This window comes from Hemiscyllium ocellatum, chromosome 3 (assembly GCF_020745735.1).
Source record: "Hemiscyllium ocellatum isolate sHemOce1 chromosome 3, sHemOce1.pat.X.cur, whole genome shotgun sequence".
Taxonomy (NCBI): domain Eukaryota; kingdom Metazoa; phylum Chordata; class Chondrichthyes; order Orectolobiformes; family Hemiscylliidae; genus Hemiscyllium; species Hemiscyllium ocellatum.
Genome location: NC_083403.1, coordinates 103,544,021 through 103,571,839, shown reverse-complemented (window position 1 = coordinate 103,571,839; position 27,819 = coordinate 103,544,021). Strand labels below are relative to the sequence as shown.

The following is a 27,819-nucleotide window of genomic DNA, read 5'->3' as shown; positions in this document are numbered from 1 at the left end:
AAATAAGAACAACAACAGTAACATCTCCAACAACTAACGCTAGTTAGTTGAGTCCTTGTAATGTGGCGGGTGCATTCTTCATTCCAAAGGGCAGCACTTTAAACTGATATCGCCCATTTGGGGTTACAAACGCAGAAATGTCTTTTACCGTCTCTGATAAAGGTACCTACCAGTAACCACGCATTAAGTGCAATTTGGTGATGTAACTGGCTTGTCTGACTCTCTCAATACAGTACTCCAATCTAGGAATTGGACATGAGTCTGATTTTGTAACGGTGATAATCCACACAGAATCATCAACTAACACCAATAACACCAGAAACAACCAACACCAATAACAGCAACATCTCCATCAACTAACAACAGTAATATCTGTAACAGCTAAGACCAACAACAGTAACATCTCCGACAACTAACGCCAGTAATACCTGTAACAGCTAAGAACAACAGCAGTAACATCTCCATCAACTAACACCAGTAATACCAGTAAGAGCTAACACCAGCAACAGAAACATCTCCAACAACTGACACCAGTAATACCTGTAACAGCTAAGAACAACAGCAGTAACATCTCCATCAACTAACACCAGTAAGACGAGTACGGGCTAACACCAGCAACAGTAACATCTCCATCAACTAACACCAGTAACATCTGTAACAGCTAATACCAGCAACAGTAATATCTCCATCAACTAACACCAATAACACCTGAACCAACCAACACCAATAACAGTAACATCTCCATCAATTAACACCAGTAATACCTGTAACAGCTAAGAACACAAACAGTAACATCTCCAACAAATAACAACAGTAATTCCTGTAACAGCGAATACCAGCAACAGTAACATTTCCAACAACTAACACCAGTAATACCTGTAACAGCTAAGAACAACAACAGTAACATGTCCAACAAATAACACCAGTAACGCCTGTAACAACTAATACCAGCAACAGTAATATCTCCATCATCTAACACCAGTGACACCTGAAACAGCTAATACCAACAACAGTAACATCGGCAACAACTCACACCAGTAACATCTGTAACAGCTAATACCAGCAACAGTAATATCTCCATCAACTAACACCAATAACACCTGAACCAACCAACACCAATAACAGTAACATCTCCATCAATTAACACCAGTAATACCTGTAACAGCTAAGAACAAAAACAGTAACATCTCCAACAAATAACAACAGTAATTCCTGTAACAGCTAAGAACAACAACAGTAACATTTCCAACAAATAACACCAGTAACACCTGTAACAGCTAATACCAGCAACAGTAACATCTCCATCAACTAACACCAGTAATACCTGTAACAGCTAATACCAGCAACAGTAATATCTCCATCAACTAACACCAGTAATACCTGTAGCAGCTAATATCAACAACAGAAACATCTCCAACAACTGACACCAGTAATACCTGTAACAGCTAAGAACAAAAACAGTAACATCTCCAACAAATAACAACAGTAATTCCTGTAACAGCGAATACCAGCAACAGAAACATTTCCAACAACTAACACCAGTAACGCCTGTAACAGCTCATACCAGCAACAGTAACATCTCCATCAACTAACATCAGTAATATCTGTAACAGCCATGACCAACAACAGTAACATCTCCAACAACTAATACCAGTAACACCTGCAACAGCTAATGCCAGCAGCAGTAACATTTCCAACAACTAACACCAGTAATACCTGTAACACCTAAGAACAACAACAGTAACATCTCCAACAACTCACACCAGTAATACCTGTAACAGCTAATACCCGCAACAGTAACATGTCCAACAACTAACACCAGTAATACCTGTAACAGCTAAGACCAACAACAGTAACATCTCCAACAACTAACACCAGTAACACCTGTAACAGGTAGGACCAACAACAGTAACATCTCCAACAACTAACAACAGTAATACCTGTAACAGCTAAGAACAACAACAGTAACATGTCCAACAAATAACAACAGTAATTCCTGTAACAGCTAATGCCAGCAACAGAAACATTTCCAACAACTAACACCAGTAACGCCTGTAACAGCTAATACCAGCAACAGTAACATCTCCATCAACTAACACCAGTAATACCTGTAACAGCTAAGACCAACAACAGTAGCATCTCCAACAATTAACACCAGTAACACCTGTAACAGCTAATACCAGCAGCAGTAACATTTCCAACAACTAACACCAGTAATACCTGTAACACCTAAGAACAACAACAGTAACATCACCAACAACTCACACCAGTAATACCTGTAACAGCTAATACCCGCAACTGTAACATCTGCAACAACTAACACCAGTAACACCTGTAACAGCTAATACCAGCAACAGTAACATCTCCATTAACTCACACCAGTAATACCTGTAACAGCTAATACCAAGAAGAGTAACATCTCCAACAACTATCACCAGTAACAACTGTAACAGCTAAGAACAACAACAGTAACATTTCCAACAAATAACACCAGTAACGCCTGTAACAGCTAATACCAGCAACAGTAACATCTCCATCAACTAACACCAGTAATACCTGCAACAGCTAATACCAGCAACAGTAACATCTCCATCAACTAACACCAGTAATACCTGTAGCAGCTAATATCAACAACAGAAACATCTCCAACAACTAACACCAGTAATACCTGTAACAGCTAAGAACAAAAACAGTAACATCTCCAACAAATAACAACAGTAATTCCTGTAACAGCGAATACCAGCAACAGTAACATTTCCAACAACTAACACCAGTAATACCTGTAACAGCTAAGAACAACAACAGTAACATGACCAACAAATAACAACAGTAATTCCTGTAACAGCTAATAGCAGCAACAGTAACATTTCCAACAACTAACACCAGTAACGCCTGTAACAGCTAATACCAGCAGCAGTAACATCTCCATCAACTAACACCAGTAATACCGGTAACAGCTAATACCCACAACAGTAACATCTGCAACAACTAACACCAGTAATACCTGTAACAGCTAATACCAAGAAGAGTAACATCTCCAACAACGAACACTAGTAACATCGGTAACAGCTAAGACTAACAACAGTAACTTTTCCAACAACTAACAACACTAATACCTGAAAAAGCTAATACCAGCAACAGTAATATCTCCAACAGCTAACACCAGTAATACCTGCAACAGCTAAGACCGACAACAGTAACATGTCCAAAAATTAACACCAGTAATACCTGTAACAGCTAATACCAGCAACAGTAACATCTCCATCAACTAACAACAGTAATACCTGTAACAGCGAATACCAGCAACTGTAACATTTCCAACAACTAACACCAGTAACACCTGTAACAGCTAATACCAGCAGCAGTAACATTTCCAACAACTAACACCAGTAATACCTGTAACACCTAAGAACAACAGTAACATCACCAACAACTCACACCAGTAATACCTGTAACAGCTAATAACCGCAACAGTAACATCTGCAACAACTAACGCCAGTAACATCTGTAACAGCTAAGACTAACAACAGTAACATCTCCAACAACATACACCAGTAATACCTGTAACAGCTAAGACCAACAACAGTAACATGTCCAAAAATTAACACCAGTAATACCTGTAACAGCAAATACCAGCAACAGTAACATGTCCAACAACTAACACCAGTAACACCTGTAACAGGTAAGACCAACAACAGTAACATCTCCATCAACTAACAACAGTAATACCTGTAACAGCTAAGACCAACAACAGTAACATCTCCAACAACTAACACCAGTAATACCAGTAAGAGCTAACACCAGCAACAGAAACATCTCCAACAACTGACAACAGTAATACCTGTAACAGATAAGAACAACTGCAGTAACATCTCCATCAATTAACACCAGTAATACCTGTAACAGCTAAGAACAAAAACAGTAACATCTCCATCAACTAACAACAGTAATACCTGTAACAGCGAATACCAGCAACTGTAACATTTCCAACAACTAACACCAGTAACACCTGTAACAGCTAATACCAGCAGCAGTAACATTTCCAACAACTAACACCAGTAATACCTGTAACACCTAAGAACAACAGTAACATCACCAACAACTCACACCAGTAATACCTGTAACAGCTAATAACCGCAACAGTTACATCTGCAACAACTAACACCAGTAACATCTGTAACAGCTAAGACTAACAACAGTAACATCTCCAACAACTAACAACACTAATACCTTAAAAAGCTAATACCAGCAACAGTAATATCTCCAACAACTAACACCAGTAATACCTGCAACAGCTAAGACCAACAACAGTAACATCGGCAACAACTCACACCAGTAATACCTGTAACAGCTAAGACCAACAACAGTAACATCTCCATCAACTAACAACAGTAATACCTGTAACAGCTAAGACCAACAACAGTAACATCTCCAACAACTAACACCAGTAATACCAGTAAGAGCTAACACCAGCAACAGAAACATCTCCAACAACTGACAACAGTAATACCTGTAACAGGTAAGAACAACAGCAGTAACATCTCCAACAACTAACACCAGTAACGCCTGTAACAGCTAATACCAGCAGCAGTAACATTTCCAACAACTAACACCAGTAATACCTGTAACACCTAAGAACAACAACAGTAACATCTCCAACAACTCACACCAGTAATACCGGTAACAGCTAATACCCACAACAGTAACATCTGCAACAACTAACACCAGTAATACCTGCAACAGCTAATACCAAGAAGAGTAACATCTCCAACAACTAACACCAGTAACATCGGTAACAGCTAAGACTAACAACAGTAACATTTCCAACAACCAACAACACTAATACCTGAAAAAGCTAATACCAGCAACAGTAATATCTCCAACAACTAACACCAGTAATACCTGCAACAGCTAAGACCGACAACAGTAACATCTCCAACAACTAACACCAGTAACGCCGGTAACAGCTAATACCAGCAACAGTAACATCTCCAACAACTAACACCAGTAAAACCTGAAACAGCTAATACCAACAACAGTAACATCGGCAACAACTCACACCAGTAATACCTGAAAAAGCTAATACCAGCAGCAGTAACATCTTCAACAACAAACACCAGTTACACCTGGAACAAATAAGAACAACAACAGTAACATCTCCAACAACTAACACCAGTAATACCTGTAACAGCTAAGACCAACAACAGTAACATGTCCAAAAATTAACACCAGTAATACCTGTAACAGCTAATACCAGCAACAGTAACATGTCCAACAACTAACACCAGTAACACCTGTAACAGGTAAGACCAACAACAGTAACATCTCCATCAACTAACAACAGTAATACCTGTAACAGCGAATACCAGCAACTGTAACATTTCCAACAACTAACACCAGTAATACCTGTAACAGCTAATAACCGCAACAGTAACATCTGCAACAACTAACACCAGTAACATCTGTAACAGCTAAGACTAACAACAGTAACATCTCCAACAACTTACACCAGTAATACCTGTAACAGCTAAGACCAACAACAGTATCATTTCCAAAAATTAACACCAGTAATACCTGTAACAGCTAATACCAACAACAGTAACATGTCCAACAACTAACACCAGTAACACCTGTAACAGCTAATACCAGCAGCAGTAACATTTCCAACAACTAACACCAGTAATACCTGCAACAGCTAAGACCATCAACTTTAACATCTCCAACAACTTACACCAGTAACATCTGTAACAGCTAAGACTAACAACAGTAACATCTCCAACAACTAACAACACTAATACCTGAAAAAGCTAATACCAGCAACAGTAATATCTGCAACAACTAACACAAGTAATACCTGCAACAGCTAAGACCGACAACAGTAACATCACCAACAACTAACACCAGTAATACCTGCAACAGCTAAGACCAACAACAGTAACATCACCAACAACTAACACCAGAAACGCCGGTAACAGCTAATACCAGCAACAGTAACATCTCCAACAACTAACACCAGTAACACCTGAAACAGCTAATACCAACAACAGTAACATCGGCAACAACTCACACCAGTAATACCTGAAAAAGCTAATACCAGCAGCAGTAACATCTTCAACAACGAACACCAGTTACACCTGGAACAAATAAGAACAACAACAGTAACATCTCCAACAACTAACACCAGTAATACCTGTAACAGCTAAGAACAACAACAGTAACATCTCCATCAACTAACACCAGTAACACCAGAAAAAGCTACTACCAGCAACAGTACCATCTCCAACAACTAACACCAGTAATACCTGTAACAGCTAAGACCAACAACAGTAACATCTCCAACAACTAACACCAGTAACATCTGTAACAGCTAATACCAGCAACAGTAATATCTCCATCAACTAACACCAATAACACCTGAAACAACCAACACCAATAACAGTAACATCTCCATCGATTAACACCAGTAATACCTGTGACAGCTAAGAACAAAAACAGTAACATCTCCAACAAAGAACAACAGTAATTCCCGTAACAGCGAATACCAGCAACAGAAACATTTCCAACAACTAACACCAGTAATACCTGTAACAGCTAAGACCAACAACAGTAACATCACCAACAACGCCAGTAATACCTGTAACAGCTAATAACAACAACAGTAACATTTCCAACAAATAACAACAGTAATTCCTGTAACAGCTAATGCCAGCAACAGGAACATTTCCAACAACTAACACCAGTAACGCCTGTAACAGCTCATACCAGCAACAGAAACATCTCCATCAACTAACACCAGTAACGCCTGTAACAGCTAATACCAGCAACAGTAACATCTCCATCAACTAACACCAGTAATACCTGTAACAGCTAAGACCAACAACAGTAACATCTCCAACAACTAACACCAGTAACATCTGTAACAGCTAAGACCAACAACAGTAACATCGGCAACAACTCACACCAGTAATACCTGAAAAAGCTAATACCAGCAGCAGTAACATCTTCAACAACGAACACCAGTTCCACCTGGAACAAATAAGAACAACAACAGTAACATCTCCAACAACTAACGCTAGTTAGTTGAGTCCTTGTAATGTGGCGGGTGCATTCTTCATTCCAAAGGGCAGCACTTTAAACTGATATCGCCCATTTGGGGTTACAAACGCAGAAATGTCTTTTACCGTCTCTGATAAAGGTACCTACCAGTAACCACGCATTAAGTGCAATTTGGTGATGTAACTGGCTTGTCTGACTCTCTCAATACAGTACTCCAATCTAGGAATTGGACATGAGTCTGATTTTGTAACGGTGATAATCCACACAGAATCATCAACTAACACCAATAACACCAGAAACAACCAACACCAATAACAGCAACATCTCCATCAACTAACAACAGTAATATCTGTAACAGCTAAGACCAACAACAGTAACATCTCCGACAACTAACGCCAGTAATACCTGTAACAGCTAAGAACAACAGCAGTAACATCTCCAACAACTAACACCAGTAATACCAGTAAGAGCTAACACCAGCAACAGAAACATCTCCAACAACTGACACCAGTAATACCTGTAACAGCTAAGAACAACAGCAGTAACATCTCCATCAACTAACACCAGTAATACCAGTAAGAGCTAACACCAGCAACAGAAACATCTCCAACAACTGACACCAGTAATACCTGTAACAGCTAAGAACAACAGCAGTAACATCTCCATCAACTAACACCAGTAAGACGAGTACGGGCTAACACCAGCAACAGAAACATCTCCATCAACTAACACCAGTAACATCTGTAACAGCTAATACCAGCAACAGTAATATCTCCATCAACTAACACCAATAACACCTGAACCAACCAACACCAATAACAGTAACATCTCCATCAATTAACACCAGTAATACCTGTAACAGCTAAGAACACAAACAGTAACATCTCCAACAAATAACAACAGTAATTCCTGTAACAGCGAATACCAGCAACAGTAACATTTCCAACAACTAACACCAGTAATACCTGTAACAGCTAAGAACAACAACAGTAACATGTCCAACAAATAACACCAGTAACGCCTGTAACAACTAATACCAGCAACAGTAATATCTCCATCATCTAACACCAGTGACACCTGAAACAGCTAATACCAACAACAGTAACATCGGCAACAACTCACACCAGTAACATCTGTAACAGCTAATACCAGCAACAGTAATATCTCCATCAACTAACACCAATAACACCTGAACCAACCAACACCAATAACAGTAACATCTCCATCAATTAACACTAGTAATACCTGTAACAGCTAAGAACAAAAACAGTAACATCTCCAACAAATAACAACAGTAATTCCTGTAACAGCGAATACCAGCAACAGTAACATTTCCAACAACTAACAACAGTAATACCTGTAACAGCTAAGACCAACAACAGTAACATCTCCAACAACTAACACCAGTAACATCTGTAACAGCTAATACCAGCAACAGTAATATCTCCATCAACTAACACCAATAACACCTGAAACAACCAACACCAATAACAGTAACATCTCCATCGATTAACACCAGTAATACCTGTGACAGCTAAGAACAAAAACAGTAACATCTCCAACAAAGAACAACAGTAATTCCCGTAACAGCGAATACCAGCAACAGAAACATTTCCAACAACTAACACCAGTAATACCTGTAACAGCTAAGACCAACAACAGTAACATCACCAACAACGCCAGTAATACCTGTAACAGCTAATAACAACAACAGTAACATTTCCAACAAATAACAACAGTAATTCCTGTAACAGCTAATGCCAGCAACAGGAACATTTCCAACAACTAACACCAGTAACGCCTGTAACAGCTCATACCAGCAACAGAAACATCTCCATCAACTAACACCAGTAACGCCTGTAACAGCTAATACCAGCAACAGTAACATCTCCATCAACTAACACCAGTAATACCTGTAACAGCTAAGACCAACAACAGTAACATCTCCAACAACTAACACCAGTAACATCTGTAACAGCTAAGACCAACAACAGTAACATCGGCAACAACTCACACCAGTAATACCTGAAAAAGCTAATACCAGCAGCAGTAACATCTTCAACAACGAACACCAGTTCCACCTGGAACAAATAAGAACAACAACAGTAACATCTCCAACAACTAACGCTAGTTAGTTGAGTCCTTGTAATGTGGCGGGTGCATTCTTCATTCCAAAGGGCAGCACTTTAAACTGATATCGCCCATTTGGGGTTACAAACGCAGAAATGTCTTTTACCGTCTCTGATAAAGGTACCTACCAGTAACCACGCATTAAGTGCAATTTGGTGATGTAACTGGCTTGTCTGACTCTCTCAATACAGTACTCCAATCTAGGAATTGGACATGAGTCTGATTTTGTAACGGTGATAATCCACACAGAATCATCAACTAACACCAATAACACCAGAAACAACCAACACCAATAACAGCAACATCTCCATCAACTAACAACAGTAATATCTGTAACAGCTAAGACCAACAACAGTAACATCTCCGACAACTAACGCCAGTAATACCTGTAACAGCTAAGAACAACAGCAGTAACATCTCCATCAACTAACACCAGTAATACCAGTAAGAGCTAACACCAGCAACAGAAACATCTCCAACAACTGACACCAGTAATACCTGTAACAGCTAAGAACAACAGCAGTAACATCTCCATCAACTAACACCAGTAATACCAGTAAGAGCTAACACCAGCAACAGAAACATCTCCAACAACTGACACCAGTAATACCTGTAACAGCTAAGAACAACAGCAGTAACATCTCCATCAACTAACACCAGTAAGACGAGTACGGGCTAACACCAGCAACAGAAACATCTCCATCAACTAACACCAGTAACATCTGTAACAGCTAATACCAGCAACAGTAATATCTCCATCAACTAACACCAATAACACCTGAACCAACCAACACCAATAACAGTAACATCTCCATCAATTAACACCAGTAATACCTGTAACAGCTAAGAACACAAACAGTAACATCTCCAACAAATAACAACAGTAATTCCTGTAACAGCGAATACCAGCAACAGTAACATTTCCAACAACTAACACCAGTAATACCTGTAACAGCTAAGAACAACAACAGTAACATGTCCAACAAATAACACCAGTAACGCCTGTAACAACTAATACCAGCAACAGTAATATCTCCATCATCTAACACCAGTGACACCTGAAACAGCTAATACCAACAACAGTAACATCGGCAACAACTCACACCAGTAACATCTGTAACAGCTAATACCAGCAACAGTAATATCTCCATCAACTAACACCAATAACACCTGAACCAACCAACACCAATAACAGTAACATCTCCATCAATTAACACTAGTAATACCTGTAACAGCTAAGAACAAAAACAGTAACATCTCCAACAAATAACAACAGTAATTCCTGTAACAGCGAATACCAGCAACAGTAACATTTCCAACAACTAACAACAGTAATACCTGTAACAGCTAAGACCAAGAACAGTAACATCACCAACAACTAACGCCAGTAATACCTGTAACAGCTAAGAACAACAACAGTAACATTTCCAACAAATAACACCAGTAACGCCTGTAACAGCTAATACCAGCAACAGTAACATCTCCATCAACTAACACCAGTAATACCTGTAACAGCTAAGACCAACAACAGTAGCATCTCCAACAACTAACACCAGTAATACCTGTAACAGCTAATACCAGCAGCAGTAACATTTCCAACAACTAACACCAGTAATACCTGTAACACCTAAGAACAACAACAGTAACATCACCAACAACTCACACCAGTAATACCTGTAACAGCTAATACCCGCAACAGTAACATCTGCAACAACTATCACCAGTAATACCTGCAACAGCTAATACCAGCAACAGTAACATCTCCATCAACTAACACCAGTAATACCTGTAGCAGCTAATATCAACAACAGAAACATCTCCAACAACTGACACCAGTAATACATGTAACAGCTAAGAACAAAAACAGTAACATCTCCAACAAATAACAACAGTAATTCCTGTAACAGCTAATAGCAGCAACAGTAACATTTCCAACAACTAACACCAGTAACGCCTGTAACAGCTAATACCAGCAGCAGTAACATCTCCATCAACTAACACCAGTAATACCGGTAACAGCTAATACCCACAACAGTAACATCTGCAACAACTAACACCAGTAATACCTGTAACAGCTAATACCAAGAAGAGTAACATCTCCAACAACGAACACCAGTAACATCGGTAACAGCTAAGACTAACAACAGTAACTTTTCCAACAACTAACAACACTAATACCTGAAAAAGCTAATACCAGCAACAGTAATATCTCCAACAACTAACACCAGTAATACCTGCAACAGCTAAGACCGACAACAGTAACATGTCCAAAAATTAACACCAGTAATACCTGTAACAGCTAATACCAGCAACAGTAACATGTCCAACAACTAACACCAGTAACACCTGTAACAGGTAAGACCAACAACAGTAACATCTCCATCAACTAACAACAGTAATACCTGTAACAGCGAATACCAGCAACTGTAACATTTCCAACAACTAACACCAGTAACACCTGTAACAGCTAATACCAGCAGCAGTAACATTTCCAACAACTAACACCAGTAATACCTGTAACACCTAAGAACAACAGTAACATCACCAATAACTCACACCAGTAATACCTGTAACAGCTAATAACCGCAACAGTAACATCTGCAACAACTAACGCCAGTAACATCTGTAACAGCTAAGACTAACAACAGTAACATCACCAACAACTTACACCAGTAATACCTGTAACAGCTAAGACCAACAACAGTAACATGTCCAAAAATTAACAACAGTAATACCTGTAACAGCTAATACCAGCAACAGTAACATGTCCAACAACTAACACCAGTAACACCTGTAACAGGTAAGACCAACAACAGTAACATCTCCATCAACTAACAACAGTAATACCTGTAACAGCTAAGACCAACAACAGTAACATCTCCAACAACTAACACCAGTAATACCAGTAAGAGCTAACACCAGCAACAGAAACATCTCCAACAGCTGACAACAGTAATACAGGTAACAGGTAAGAACAACAGCAGTAACATCTCCATCAATTAACACCAGTAATACCTGTAACAGCTAAGAACAAAAACAGTAACATCTCCATCAACTAACAACAGTAATACCTGTAACAGCGAATACCAGCAACTGTAACATTTCCAACAACTAACACCAGTAACACCTGTAACAGCTAATACCAGCAGCAGTAACATTTCCAACAACTAACACCAGTAATACCTGTAACACCTAAGAACAACAGTAACATCACCAACAACTCACACCAGTAATACCTGTAACAGCTAATAACCGCAACAGTTACATCTGCAACAACTAACACCAGTAACATCTGTAACAGCTAAGACTAACAACAGTAACATCTCCAACAACTAACAACACTAATACCTTAAAAAGCTAATACCAGCAACAGTAATATCTCCAACAACTAACACCAGTAATACCTGCAACAGCTAGGACCAACAACAGTAACATCGGCAACAACTCACACCAGTAATACCTGTAACAGCTAAGACCAACAACAGTAACATCTCCATCAACTAACAACAGTAATACCTGTAACAGCTAAGACCAACAACAGTAACATCTCCAACAACTAACACCAGTAACGCCTGTAACAGCTAAGAACACAAACAGTAACATCTCCAACAAATAACAACAGTAATTCCTGTAACAGCGAATACCAGCAACAGTAACATTTCCAACAACTAACACCAGTAATACCTGTAACAGCTAAGAACAACAACAGTAACATGTCCAACAAATAACACCAGTAACGCCTGTAACAACTAATACCAGCAACAGTAATATCTCCATCATCTAACACCAGTGACACCTGAAACAGCTAATACCAACAACAGTAACATCGGCAACAACTCACACCAGTAACATCTGTAACAGCTAATACCAGCAACAGTAATATCTCCATCAACTAACACCAATAACACCTGAACCAACCAACACCAATAACAGTAACATCTCCATCAATTAACACTAGTAATACCTGTAACAGCTAAGAACAAAAACAGTAACATCTCCAACAAATAACAACAGTAATTCCTGTAACAGCGAATACCAGCAACAGTAACATTTCCAACAACTAACAACAGTAATACCTGTAACAGCTAAGACCAAGAACAGTAACATCACCAACAACTAACGCCAGTAATACCTGTAACAGCTAAGAACAACAACAGTAACATTTCCAACAAATAACACCAGTAACGCCTGTAACAGCTAATACCAGCAACAGTAACATCTCCATCAACTAACACCAGTAATACCTGTAACAGCTAAGACCAACAACAGTAGCATCTCCAACAACTAACACCAGTAATACCTGTAACAGCTAATACCAGCAGCAGTAACATTTCCAACAACTAACACCAGTAATACCTGTAACACCTAAGAACAACAACAGTAACATCACCAACAACTCACACCAGTAATACCTGTAACAGCTAATACCCGCAACAGTAACATCTGCAACAACTATCACCAGTAATACCTGCAACAGCTAATACCAGCAACAGTAACATCTCCATCAACTAACACCAGTAATACCTGTAGCAGCTAATATCAACAACAGAAACATCTCCAACAACTGACACCAGTAATACATGTAACAGCTAAGAACAAAAACAGTAACATCTCCAACAAATAACAACAGTAATTCCTGTAACAGCTAATAGCAGCAACAGTAACATTTCCAACAACTAACACCAGTAACGCCTGTAACAGCTAATACCAGCAGCAGTAACATCTCCATCAACTAACACCAGTAATACCGGTAACAGCTAATACCCACAACAGTAACATCTGCAACAACTAACACCAGTAATACCTGTAACAGCTAATACCAAGAAGAGTAACATCTCCAACAACGAACACCAGTAACATCGGTAACAGCTAAGACTAACAACAGTAACTTTTCCAACAACTAACAACACTAATACCTGAAAAAGCTAATACCAGCAACAGTAATATCTCCAACAACTAACACCAGTAATACCTGCAACAGCTAAGACCGACAACAGTAACATGTCCAAAAATTAACACCAGTAATACCTGTAACAGCTAATACCAGCAACAGTAACATGTCCAACAACTAACACCAGTAACACCTGTAACAGGTAAGACCAACAACAGTAACATCTCCATCAACTAACAACAGTAATACCTGTAACAGCGAATACCAGCAACTGTAACATTTCCAACAACTAACACCAGTAACACCTGTAACAGCTAATACCAGCAGCAGTAACATTTCCAACAACTAACACCAGTAATACCTGTAACACCTAAGAACAACAGTAACATCACCAATAACTCACACCAGTAATACCTGTAACAGCTAATAACCGCAACAGTAACATCTGCAACAACTAACGCCAGTAACATCTGTAACAGCTAAGACTAACAACAGTAACATCACCAACAACTTACACCAGTAATACCTGTAACAGCTAAGACCAACAACAGTAACATGTCCAAAAATTAACAACAGTAATACCTGTAACAGCTAATACCAGCAACAGTAACATGTCCAACAACTAACACCAGTAACACCTGTAACAGGTAAGACCAACAACAGTAACATCTCCATCAACTAACAACAGTAATACCTGTAACAGCTAAGACCAACAACAGTAACATCTCCAACAACTAACACCAGTAATACCAGTAAGAGCTAACACCAGCAACAGAAACATCTCCAACAGCTGACAACAGTAATACAGGTAACAGGTAAGAACAACAGCAGTAACATCTCCATCAATTAACACCAGTAATACCTGTAACAGCTAAGAACAAAAACAGTAACATCTCCATCAACTAACAACAGTAATACCTGTAACAGCGAATACCAGCAACTGTAACATTTCCAACAACTAACACCAGTAACACCTGTAACAGCTAATACCAGCAGCAGTAACATTTCCAACAACTAACACCAGTAATACCTGTAACACCTAAGAACAACAGTAACATCACCAACAACTCACACCAGTAATACCTGTAACAGCTAATAACCGCAACAGTTACATCTGCAACAACTAACACCAGTAACATCTGTAACAGCTAAGACTAACAACAGTAACATCTCCAACAACTAACAACACTAATACCTTAAAAAGCTAATACCAGCAACAGTAATATCTCCAACAACTAACACCAGTAATACCTGCAACAGCTAGGACCAACAACAGTAACATCGGCAACAACTCACACCAGTAATACCTGTAACAGCTAAGACCAACAACAGTAACATCTCCATCAACTAACAACAGTAATACCTGTAACAGCTAAGACCAACAACAGTAGCATCTCCAACAACTAACACCAGTAATACCTGTAACAGCTAATACCAGCAGCAGTAACATTTCCAACAACTAACACCAGTAATACCTGTAACACCTAAGAACAACAACAGTAACATCTCCAACAACTAACACCAGTAACGCCTGTAACAGCTAAGAACACAAACAGTAACATCTCCAACAAATAACAACAGTAATTCCTGTAACAGCGAATACCAGCAACAGTAACATTTCCAACAACTAACACCAGTAATACCTGTAACAGCTAAGAACAACAACAGTAACATGTCCAACAAATAACACCAGTAACGCCTGTAACAACTAATACCAGCAACAGTAATATCTCCATCATCTAACACCAGTAACATCTGTAACAGCTAATACCAGCAACAGTAATATCTCCATCAACTAACACCAGTAACATCTGTAACAGCTAATACCAGCAACAGTAGTATCTCCATCAACTAACACCAATAACACCTGAAACAACCAACACCAATAACAGTAACATCTCCATCAATTAACACCAGTAATACCTGTGACAGCTAAGAACAAAAACAGTAACATCTCCAACAAATAACAACAGTAATTCCTGTAACAGCGAATACCAGCAACAGTAACATTTCCAACAACTAACAACAGTAATACCTGTAACAGCTAAGACCAAGAACAGTAACATCACCAACAACTAACGCCAGTAATACCTGTAACAGCTAAGAACAACAACAGTAACATTTCCAACAAATAACACCAGTAACGCCTGTAACAGCTAATACCAGCAACAGTAACATCTCCATCAACTAACACCAGTAATACCTGTAACAGCTAATACCAGCAACAGTAATATCTCCATCAACTAACACCAGTAATACCTGTAGCAGCTAATATCAACAACAGAAACATCTCCAACAACTGACACCAGTAATACCTGTAACAGCTAAGAACAAAAACAGTAACATCTCCAACAAATAACAACAGTAATTCCTGTAACAGCGAATACCAGCAACAGAAACATTTCCAACAACTAACACCAGTAACGCCTGTAACAGCTCATACCAGCAACAGTAACATCTCCATCAACTAACATCAGTAATATCTGTAACAGCCATGACCAACAACAGTAACATCTCCAACAACTAATACCAGTAACACCTGCAACAGCTAATGCCAGCAGCAGTAACATTTCCAACAACTAACACCAGTAATACCTGTAACACCTAAGAACAACAACAGTAACATCTCCAACAACTCACACCAGTAATACCTGTAACAGCTAATACCCGCAACAGTAACATGTCCAACAACTAACACCAGTAATACCTGTAACAGCTAAGACCAACAACAGTAACATCTCCGACAACTAACACCAGTAACACCTGTAACAGGTAGGACCAACAACAGTAACATCTCCAACAACTAACAACAGTAATACCTGTAACAGCTAAGAACAACAACAGTAACATGTCCAACAAATAACAACAGTAATTCCTGTAACAGCTAATGCCAGCAACAGAAACATTTCCAACAACTAACACCAGTAACGCCTGTAACAGCTAATACCAGCAACAGTAACATCTCCATCAACTAACACCAGTAATACCTGTAACAGCTAAGACCAACAACAGTAGCATCTCCAACAATTAACACCAGTAACACCTGTAACAGCTAATACCAGCAGCAGTAACATTTCCAACAACTAACACCAGTAATACCTGTAACACCTAAGAACAACAACAGTAACATCACCAACAACTCACACCAGTAATACCTGTAACAGCTAATACCCGCAACTGTAACATCTGCAACAACTAACACCAGTAACACCTGTAACAGCTAATACCAGCAACAGTAACATCTCCATTAACTCACACCAGTAATACCTGTAACAGCTAATACCAAGAAGAGTAACATCTCCAACAACTATCACCAGTAACACCTGTAACAGCTAAGAACAACAACAGTAACATTTCCAACAAATAACACCAGTAACGCCTGTAACAGCTAATACCAGCAACAGTAACATCTCCATCAACTAACACCAGTAATACCTGCAACAGCTAATACCAGCAACAGTAACATCTCCATCAACTAACACCAGTAATACCTGTAGCAGCTAATATCAACAACAGAAACATCTCCAACAACTGACACCAGTAATACCTGTAACAGCTAAGAACAAAAACAGTAACATCTCCAACAAATAACAACAGTAATTCCTGTAACAGCGAATACCAGCAACAGAAACATTTCCAACAACTAACACCAGTAACGCCTGTAACAGCTCATACCAGCAACAGTAACTTCTCCATCAACTAACACCAGTAATATCTGTAACAGCCATGACCAACAACAGTAACATCTCCAACAACTAATACCAGTAACACCTGCAACAGCTAATACCAGCAGCAGTAACATTTCCAACAACTAACACCAGTAATACCTGTAACACCTAAGAACAACAACAGTAACATCTCCAACAACTCACACCAGTAATACCTGTAACAGCTAATACCCGCAACAGTAACATGTCCAACAACTAACACCAGTAATACCTGTAACAGCTAAGACCAACAACAGTAACATCTCCAACAACTAACACCAGTAACACCTGTAACAGGTAGGACCAACAACAGTAACATCTCCAACAACTAACAACAGTAATACCTGTAACAGCTAAGAACAACAACAGTAACATGTCCAACAAATAACAACAGTAATTCCTGTAACAGCTAATGCCAGCAACAGAAACATTTCCAACAACTAACACCAGTAACACCTGTAACAGCTAATACCAGCAACAGTAACATCTCCATCAACTAACACTAGTAATACCTGTAACAGCTAAGACCAACAACAGTAGCATCTCCAACAACTAACACCAGTAATACCTGTAACAGCTAATACCAGCAGCAGTAACATTTCCAACAACTAACACCAGTAATACCTGTAACACCTAAGAACAACAACAGTAACATCACCAACAACTCACACCAGTAATACCTGTAACAGCTAATACCCGCAACAGTAACATCTGCAACAACTAACACCAGTAACACCTGTAACAGCTAATACCAGCAACAGTAACATCTCCATTAACTCACACCAGTAATACCTGTAACAGCTAATACCAAGAAGAGTAACATCTCCAACAACTATCACCAGTAACACCTGTAACAGCTAAGAACAACAACAGTAACATTTCCAACAAATAACACCAGTAACGCCTGTAACAGCTAATACCAGCAACAGTAACATCTCCATCAACTAACACCAGTAATACCTGCAACAGCTAATACCAGCAACAGTAACATCTCCATCAACTAACACCAGTAATACCTGTAGCAGCTAATATCAACAACAGAAACATCTCCAACAACTGACACCAGTAATACCTGTAACAGCTAAGAACAAAAACAGTAACATCTCCAACAAATAACAACAGTAATTCCTGTAACAGCGAATACCAGCAACAGAAACATTTCCAACAACTAACACCAGTAACGCCTGTAACAGCTCATACCAGCAACAGTAACTTCTCCATCAACTAACACCAGTAATATCTGTAACAGCCATGACCAACAACAGTAACATCTCCAACAACTAATACCAGTAACACCTGCAACAGCTAATACCAGCAGCAGTAACATTTCCAACAACTAACACCAGTAATACCTGTAACACCTAAGAACAACAACAGTAACATCTCCAACAACTCACACCAGTAATACCTGTAACAGCTAATACCCGCAACAGTAACATGTCCAACAACTAACACCAGTAATACCTGTAACAGCTAAGACCAACAACAGTAACATCTCCAACAACTAACACCAGTAACACCTGTAACAGGTAGGACCAACAACAGTAACATCTCCAACAACTAACAACAGTAATACCTGTAACAGCTAAGAACAACAACAGTAACATGTCCAACAAATAACAACAGTAATTCCTGTAACAGCTAATGCCAGCAACAGAAACATTTCCAACAACTAACACCAGTAACGCCTGTAACAGCTAATACCAGCAACAGTAACATCTCCATCAACTAACACTAGTAATACCTGTAACAGCTAAGACCAACAACAGTAGCATCTCCAACAACTAACACCAGTAATACCTGTAACAGCTAATACCAGCAGCAGTAACATTTCCAACAACTAACACCAGTAATACCTGTAACACCTAAGAACAACAACAGTAACATCACCAACAACTCACACCAGTAATACCTGTAACAGCTAATACCCGCAACAGTAACATCTGCAACAACTATCACCAGTAACACCTGTAACAGCTAATAGCAGCAACAGCAACATCTCCAACAACTAATGCCAGTAATACCTGTGACAGCTAAGACCAACAATAGTAACATCTCCAACAAATAACAACAGTAATTCCTGTAACAGCTAATACCAGCAACAGTAACATTTCCACCAACTAACACCAGTAACGCCTTTAACAGCTAATACCAGCAACAGTAACATCTCCAACAACTAACACTAGTAACACCTGTAAAAACCAAGACCAATAACAATAACATCTCCATCAACTAACACCAGTCACACATGTAACAGCTTATACCAACAACAGTAACATCACCAACAACTAACACCAGGAATGCCTTAAACAGCCAATACCTGCAACAGTAACATCTCCATCAACTATCACCAGTAACACCTGTAACAACCAAGACCAATAACAGTAACAACACCGTCAACAACACCAGTATTACCTGTATCAGCTAAGACCAACAAAAGTAACATCTCCAAAAACCAACACCAGTAATACCTGTAACAGCTAAGACCAACAACAGTAATATATCCAATAAATAACACCAGTAATACCTGTAACAGCTAATACCAGCAACAGTTACTTCTCTACCAACTAACACCAGTTATACTAGTAACTGCTAATACCAGCAACAGTAACATCTCCAACAACTAACACCAGGTACGCCTGTAACTGCTAATACCAGCAGCATTAACATCTCCAAAAACTTACACCAGTAACGCCTGTAACAGCTAATACCAGCAACAGTAACATCTCCATCAAATAACACCAGTAATACCTGTAACAGCTAATTCCAAACACAGTAACATCTTCATCAACTAACACCAGTAACGCCTGTAACAGCTAATTCCAGCAACAGCAACATCTCCATCCACTAACACCAGTATTACCTGTAACAGCTAAGACCAACAACAGTAACATCTCCAAAAACTAACACCAGAAATACCTGCGACAGCTAATACCAACAACAGTAACATCTCTAATAACTAATGCCTGTAACAGCTAAGACCAACAACAGTAATATCTCCAACAAATAACACCAGTACTACCTGTAACAGCTAATACCAGCAACAGTAACATCTCCAACAAATAACACCAGTAACACCTGTAATTGCTAAGACCAACAACAGTAACATCTCCAAAAACTAACACCAGAAATACCTGCGACAGCTAATACCAACAACAGTAACATCTCTAATAACTAATGCCTGTAACAGCTAAGACCAACAACAGTAATATCTCCAACAAATAACACCAGTACTACCTGTAACTGCTAATACCAACAACAGTAACATCTCCAAAAACTAACACCAGTTACGCCTGTTACTGCTAATACCAACAACAGTAACATCTCTAACAACTAACGCCTGTAAAGCTAAGACCAACAACAGTAACATCTCCAACAAATAACACCAGTAATACCTGAAACAGCTACTACCACCTACAGGAGCAACTCCAACAACTAACACCAGTAACGCCAGTAACAGCTAATACCAGCAACAGTAACATTCCCATCAACTAACACCAGTAACACCTGTAAGAGCTCATACCTAACACAGTAACATCACCAAAAACTAACATCAGTAACACCTGTAACAGCTAATACCAGCAACAGTAACATCTCCGATAACTAACACCAGTAATAGATGTAACAGCTAATACTAACAACAGTGACATCATCATCAACTAAGACCAGTAACTCCTGTAACAGCTAATACCAGCAACAGTATAATCTCCAACAATGAACACCAGTAATACCTGTAACAGCTAATCCCTGCAACAGTAACATCACCACCAACTAACACCAGTAATACCTGTAACAGCTAAGACCAGCAACAATAACATCTCCAACAACTAACACCAGTAACATCTGTAAAGGCTAATACCAACAGTAAAATCTCCAACAACTAACAACATTCACATCTGTAACAGCTAATCCCTGCAACAGTAACATCTCCAACAACTAATAGAAGTAACACCTGTAACAGCTAAGACTAACAACAGTAACAGATCCATCAACTAACGCCAGAAACACCTGTAAAAGCCAAGACCAATAACAGTAATATCTCCAACAACTAACACCAGTAACGCCTATAACAGCTAATTCCAGCAACAGTGGCATTTCCAACAACTAACACCAGCAACACCTGCAACAGCTAATACCTGCAACAGCGACATCTCCATCAATTAACACCAGTAACGCCTATAACAGCTAATTCCAAACAGAGTAACACCTCCATCAACTAACATCAGTAACGCCTGTAACAGCAAATTCCAGCAACAGTGACGTTTCCATCAACTAACACCAGTAATACCTGTAACAGCTAAGACCAACAACAGCAACATCTCCAACAACTAACACCAGTAATACCTGTGACAGTTAATACCAACAACAGTATCATCCCCAACAACTAACGCCAGTAACGCCTGTAACAGCTAAGACCAACAACTATAACATCTCCAGCAAATAACACCAGTAATACCTGTAACAGCTCAGATCAACAACTGAAACATCTCCATCAACTAACACCAGTCACACCTGTAACAGCTAATACCAGCAACAGTAACATCTACAACAACGAACACAAGTAACGCCTGAAAAACTTAATACCAGCAGCAGTACCATCTCCAACAACTAACACCAGTAATACCTGTAACAGTCAATCCCTGCAACGGTAACATCACCATCAACTAACACCAGTAATACCTGTCATAGCTAAGACCAGCAACAGTAACATCTCCATCAACTAACACCAGTAAAACCTGAAAAAGCTAATACCAGCAACAGTACCATCTCCAACAACTAACACCAGTAATACCTGTAACAGCTAAGACCATCAACTGTAACATCTCCAACAACTTACACCAGTAACATCTGTAACAGCTAAGACTAACAACAGTAACATCTCCAACAACTAACAACACTAATACCTGAAAAAGCTAATACCAGCAACAGTAATATCTGCAACAACTAACACCAGTGATACCTGCAACAGCTAAGACCAACAACAGTAACATCACCAACAACTAACACCAGTAACGCCGGTAACAGCTAATACCAGCAACAGTAACATCTCCAACAACTAACACCAGTAACACCTGAAACAGCTAATACCAACAACAGTAACATCGGCAACAACTCACACCAGTAATACCTGAAAAAGCTAATACCAGCAGCAGTAACATCTTCAACAACAAACACCAGTTACACCTGGAACAAATAAGAACAACAACAGTAACATCTCCAACAACTAACACCAGTAATACCAGTAACAGCTAAGACCATCAACTGTAACATCTCCAACAACTTACACCAGTAATACCTGTAACAGCTAAGACTAACAACAGTAACATCTCCAACAACTAACACCAGTAATACCTGCAACAGCTAATACCAGCAACAGTAACATGTCCAACAACTAACACCAGTAACACCTGTAACAGGTAAGACCAACAACAGTAACATCTCCATCAACTAACAACAGTAATACCTGTAAGAGCTAAGACCAACAACAGTAACATCTCCAACAACTCACACCAGTAATACCTGTAACAGCTAATAACCGCAACAGTAACATCTGCAACAACGAACACCAGTAATACCTGTAACAGCTAAGACTAACAACAGTAACATCTCCAACAACTAACAACACTAATACGTTAAAAAGCTAATACCAGCAACAGTAATATCTCCAACAACTAACACCAGTGATACCTGCAACAGCTAAGACCAACAACAGTAACATCACCAACAACTAACACCAGTAACGCCGGTAACAGCTAATACCAGCAACAGTAACATCACCAACAACTAACACCAGTAACGCCGGTAACAGCTAATACCAGCAACAGTAACACCTCCAACCACTAACACCAGTTACACCTGAAACAGCTAATACCAACAACAGTAACATCGGCAACAACTCACACCAGTATTACCTGAAAAAGCTAATACCAGCAGCAGTAACATCTTCAACAACGAACACCAGTTACACCTGGAACAAATAAGAACAACAACAGTAACATCGGCAACAACTAACACCAGTAATACCTGTAACAGCTAAGAACAACAGTAACATGTCCAACAATTAACACCAGTAATACCTGTAACAGCTAATACCAGCAACAGTACCATCTCCAACAACTAACACCAGTAATACCTGCAACAGCTAAGACCATCAACTTTAACATCTCCAACAACTTACACCAGTAACATCTGTAACAGCTAAGACTAACAACAGTAACATCTCCAACAACTAACAACACTAATACCTGAAAAAGCTAATACCAGCAACAGTAATATCTGCAACAACTAACACAAGTAATACCTGCAACAGCTAAGACCGACAACAGTAACATCACCAACAACTAACACCAGTAATACCTGCAACAGCTAAGACCAACAACAGTAACATCACCAACAACTAACACCAGTAACGCCGGTAACAGCTAATACCAGCAACAGTAACATCACCAACAACTAACACCAGTAACGCCGGTAACAGCTAATACCAGCAACAGTAACACCTCCAACCACTAACACCAGTTACACCTGAAACAGCTAATACCAACAACAGTAACATCGGCAACAACTCACACCAGTATTACCTGAAAAAGCTAATACCAGCAGCAGTAACATCTTCAACAACGAACACCAGTTACACCTGGAACAAATAAGAACAACAACAGTAACATCGGCAACAACTAACACCAGTAATACCTGTAACAGCTAAGAACAACAGTAACATGTCCAACAATTAACACCAGTAATACCTGTAACAGCTAATACCAGCAACAGTACCATCTCCAACAACTAACACCAGTAATACCTGCAACAGCTAAGACCATCAACTTTAACATCTCCAACAACTTACACCAGTAACATCTGTAACAGCTAAGACTAACAACAGTAACATCTCCAACAACTAACAACACTAATACCTGAAAAAGCTAATACCAGCAACAGTAATATCTGCAACAACTAACACAAGTAATACCTGCAACAGCTAAGACCGACAACAGTAACATCACCAACAACTAACACCAGTAATACCTGCAACAGCTAAGACCAACAACAGTAACATCACCAACAACTAACACCAGAAACGCCGGTAACAGCTAATACCAGCAACAGTAACATCTCCAACAACTAACACCAGTAACACCTGAAACAGCTAATACCAACAACAGTAACATCGGCAACAACTCACACCAGTAATACCTGAAAAAGCTAATACCAGCAGCAGTAACATCTTCAACAACGAACACCAGTTACACCTGGAACAAATAAGAACAACAACAGTAACATCTCCAACAACTAACACCAGTAATACCTGTAACAGCTAAGAACAACAACAGTAACATGTCCAACAATTAACACCAGTAATACCTGTAACAGCTAATACCAGCAACAGTAACATGTCCAACAACTAACACCAGTAACACCTGTAACAGGTAAGACCAACAACAGTAACATCTCCAACAACTAACAACAGTAATACCTGTAACAGCTAAGAACAACAGCAGTAACATCTCCAACAACTAACGCCAGTTATACCTGTAACAGCTAAGAACAAAAGCAGTAACATCTCCATCAACTAACACCAGTAATACCAGTAAGAGCTAACACCAGCAACAGAAACATCTCCAACAACTAACGCCAATAATACCTGTAACAGCTAATACCAGCAACAGTAATATCTCCATCAACTAACACCAATAACACCTGAAACAACCAACACCAGTAACAGTAACATCTCCATAAATTAACACCAGTAATACCTGTAACAGCTAAGAAAAAAAACAGTAACATCTCCAACAAATAACAACAGTAATTCCCATAACAGCGAATACCAGCAACAGTAACATTTCCGACAACTAACACCAGTAATACCTGAAACAGCTAAGAACAACAACAGTAACATGTCCAATAAATAACAACAGTAATTCCTGTAACAGCTAATACCCGCAACAGTAACATCTGCAACAACTAACACCAGTAATACCTGTAACAGCTAAGACCAACAACAGTAACATCTCCATCAACTAACACCAGTAATACCTGTAACAGCTAAGAACAACAGCAGTAACATCTCCATCAACTAACACCAGTAATACCTGTAACAGCTAATACCAGCAACAATAACATCTCCAACAACTCACACCAGTAATACCTGTAACAGCTAAGAACAACAGCAGTAACATCTCCATCAACTAACACCAGTAATACCAGTAAGAGCTAACACCAGCAACAATAACATCTCCAACAACTCACACCAGTAATACCTGTAACAGCTAATACCCGCAACAGTAACATCTGCAACAACTAACACCAGTAATACCTGTAACAGCTAAGACCAAGAACAGTAACATCTCCAACAACTAACGCCAGTAATACCTATAACAGCTAAGAACAACAGCAGTAACATCTCCATCAACTAACACCAGTAACATCTGTAACAGCTAATACCAGCAACAGTAATATCTCCATCAACTAACACAAATAACACCTGAAACAACCAACACCAATAACAGTAACATCTCCATCAATTAATACCAGTAATACCTGTAACAGCTAAGAACAAAAACAGTAACATCTCCAACAAATAACAACAGTAATTCTTGTAACAGCTAATACCAGCAACAGAAACATTTCCAACAACTAACACCAGTAACGCCTGTAACAACTCATACCAGCAGCAGTAACATTTCCAACAACTAACACCAGTAATACCTGTAACACCGCAGAACAACAACAGTAACATCTCCAACAACTCACACCAGTAATACCTGTAACAGCTAATACCCGCAACAGTAACATCTGCAACAACTAACACCAGTAATACCTGCAACAGCTAAGACCAACAACAGTAACATCACCAACAACTAACACCAGTAACGCCGGTAACAGCTAATACCAGCAACAGTAACATCTCCAACAACTAACACTAGTAACACCTGAAACAGCTAATACCAACAACAGTAACATCGGCAACAACTCACACCAGTAATACCTGAAAAAGCTAATACCAGCAGCAGTAACATCTTCAACAACAAACACCAGTTACACCTGGAACAAATAAGAACAACAACAGTAACATCTCCATCAACTATCACCAGTAACGTCTGTAATGGCAATTACCAGCAACAGTAAAGTGTCCAACAACTAACACCAGTAATACCTGTGACAGCTAAGACCAACAACTGTAACATCTCCATCAACTAACACCAGTCACACCTGTAACAGCTAATACCAGCAACATTAACATCTACAACAACGAACACAAGTAACCCCTTAAAAACTTAATAGCAGAAGCAGTAAAATCTCCAACAACTAACACCACTAATAGCTGTAACAGCTGAGACCAACAACAGTAACATCTCCAACACCTAACACAAGTAAAACCTGTTACAGCTAATACGAGCAACAGTAACATCTCCAACAACTAACACCAGTAATACCTGTAACAGCTCATACCAACAACAGTAACATATCAAACAACTAACACCAGTAACTCCTGTTACAGCTAATACGAGCAACAGTAACATTACCAACAACTAACACCAGCAATACCTCTAACATCCAATACCAACAACGGTAACATCACCGTCAACTAACAACAGTAACACCTGTAACAGCTAAGACCAGCAACAGAAACATGTCATCAACTAACAGCAGTAACACCTGTAACAGCTAATACCAGCACCAGTAACATCTCCATCAACTAACACCAGTACTACCTGCAACAGTTAATCCCTGCAACAGTAACACCACCACCAACTAACACCAGTACTACCTGCAAAAGCTAATCCCTGCAACAGTACCATCACCAACAACTAAAACCAGTAACACCTGTAACAACCAAGATCAATAACAGTAACATCACCAACAACTAACACCAGTAATACCTGTAACAGTTAATCCCTGCAACATTAACATCACCAACAACTAACACCAGTAACGCCTGTAACAGCTAAGACCAGCAACAGTCACATATCCATCAACTAACACCAGTAACGCCTGTAACAGCTAAGACCAACCGCAGTAACATCTCTAACAACT

The 27,819-nt window shown here is 39.3% G+C and overlaps 1 protein-coding gene across 1 annotated transcript in view; it reads right to left on the bottom strand.

Moving 5' to 3' along the window:
• Nucleotides 1–27,819, bottom strand: part of opn6a (opsin 6, group member a) — an 86,631-nt gene that overhangs the window by 8,834 nt on the left and 49,978 nt on the right. Inside the window, exons 7-9 of the mRNA XM_060854922.1 lie at nucleotides 9,071–9,137; nucleotides 6,971–7,026; nucleotides 6,068–6,134 (exon numbers count right to left, since the gene is read on the bottom strand). Coding sequence (XP_060710905.1) covers nucleotides 6,068–6,134; nucleotides 6,971–7,026; nucleotides 9,071–9,137 — 190 coding nt within the window. The remainder of the gene's footprint in view (nucleotides 1–6,067; nucleotides 6,135–6,970; nucleotides 7,027–9,070; nucleotides 9,138–27,819) is intronic.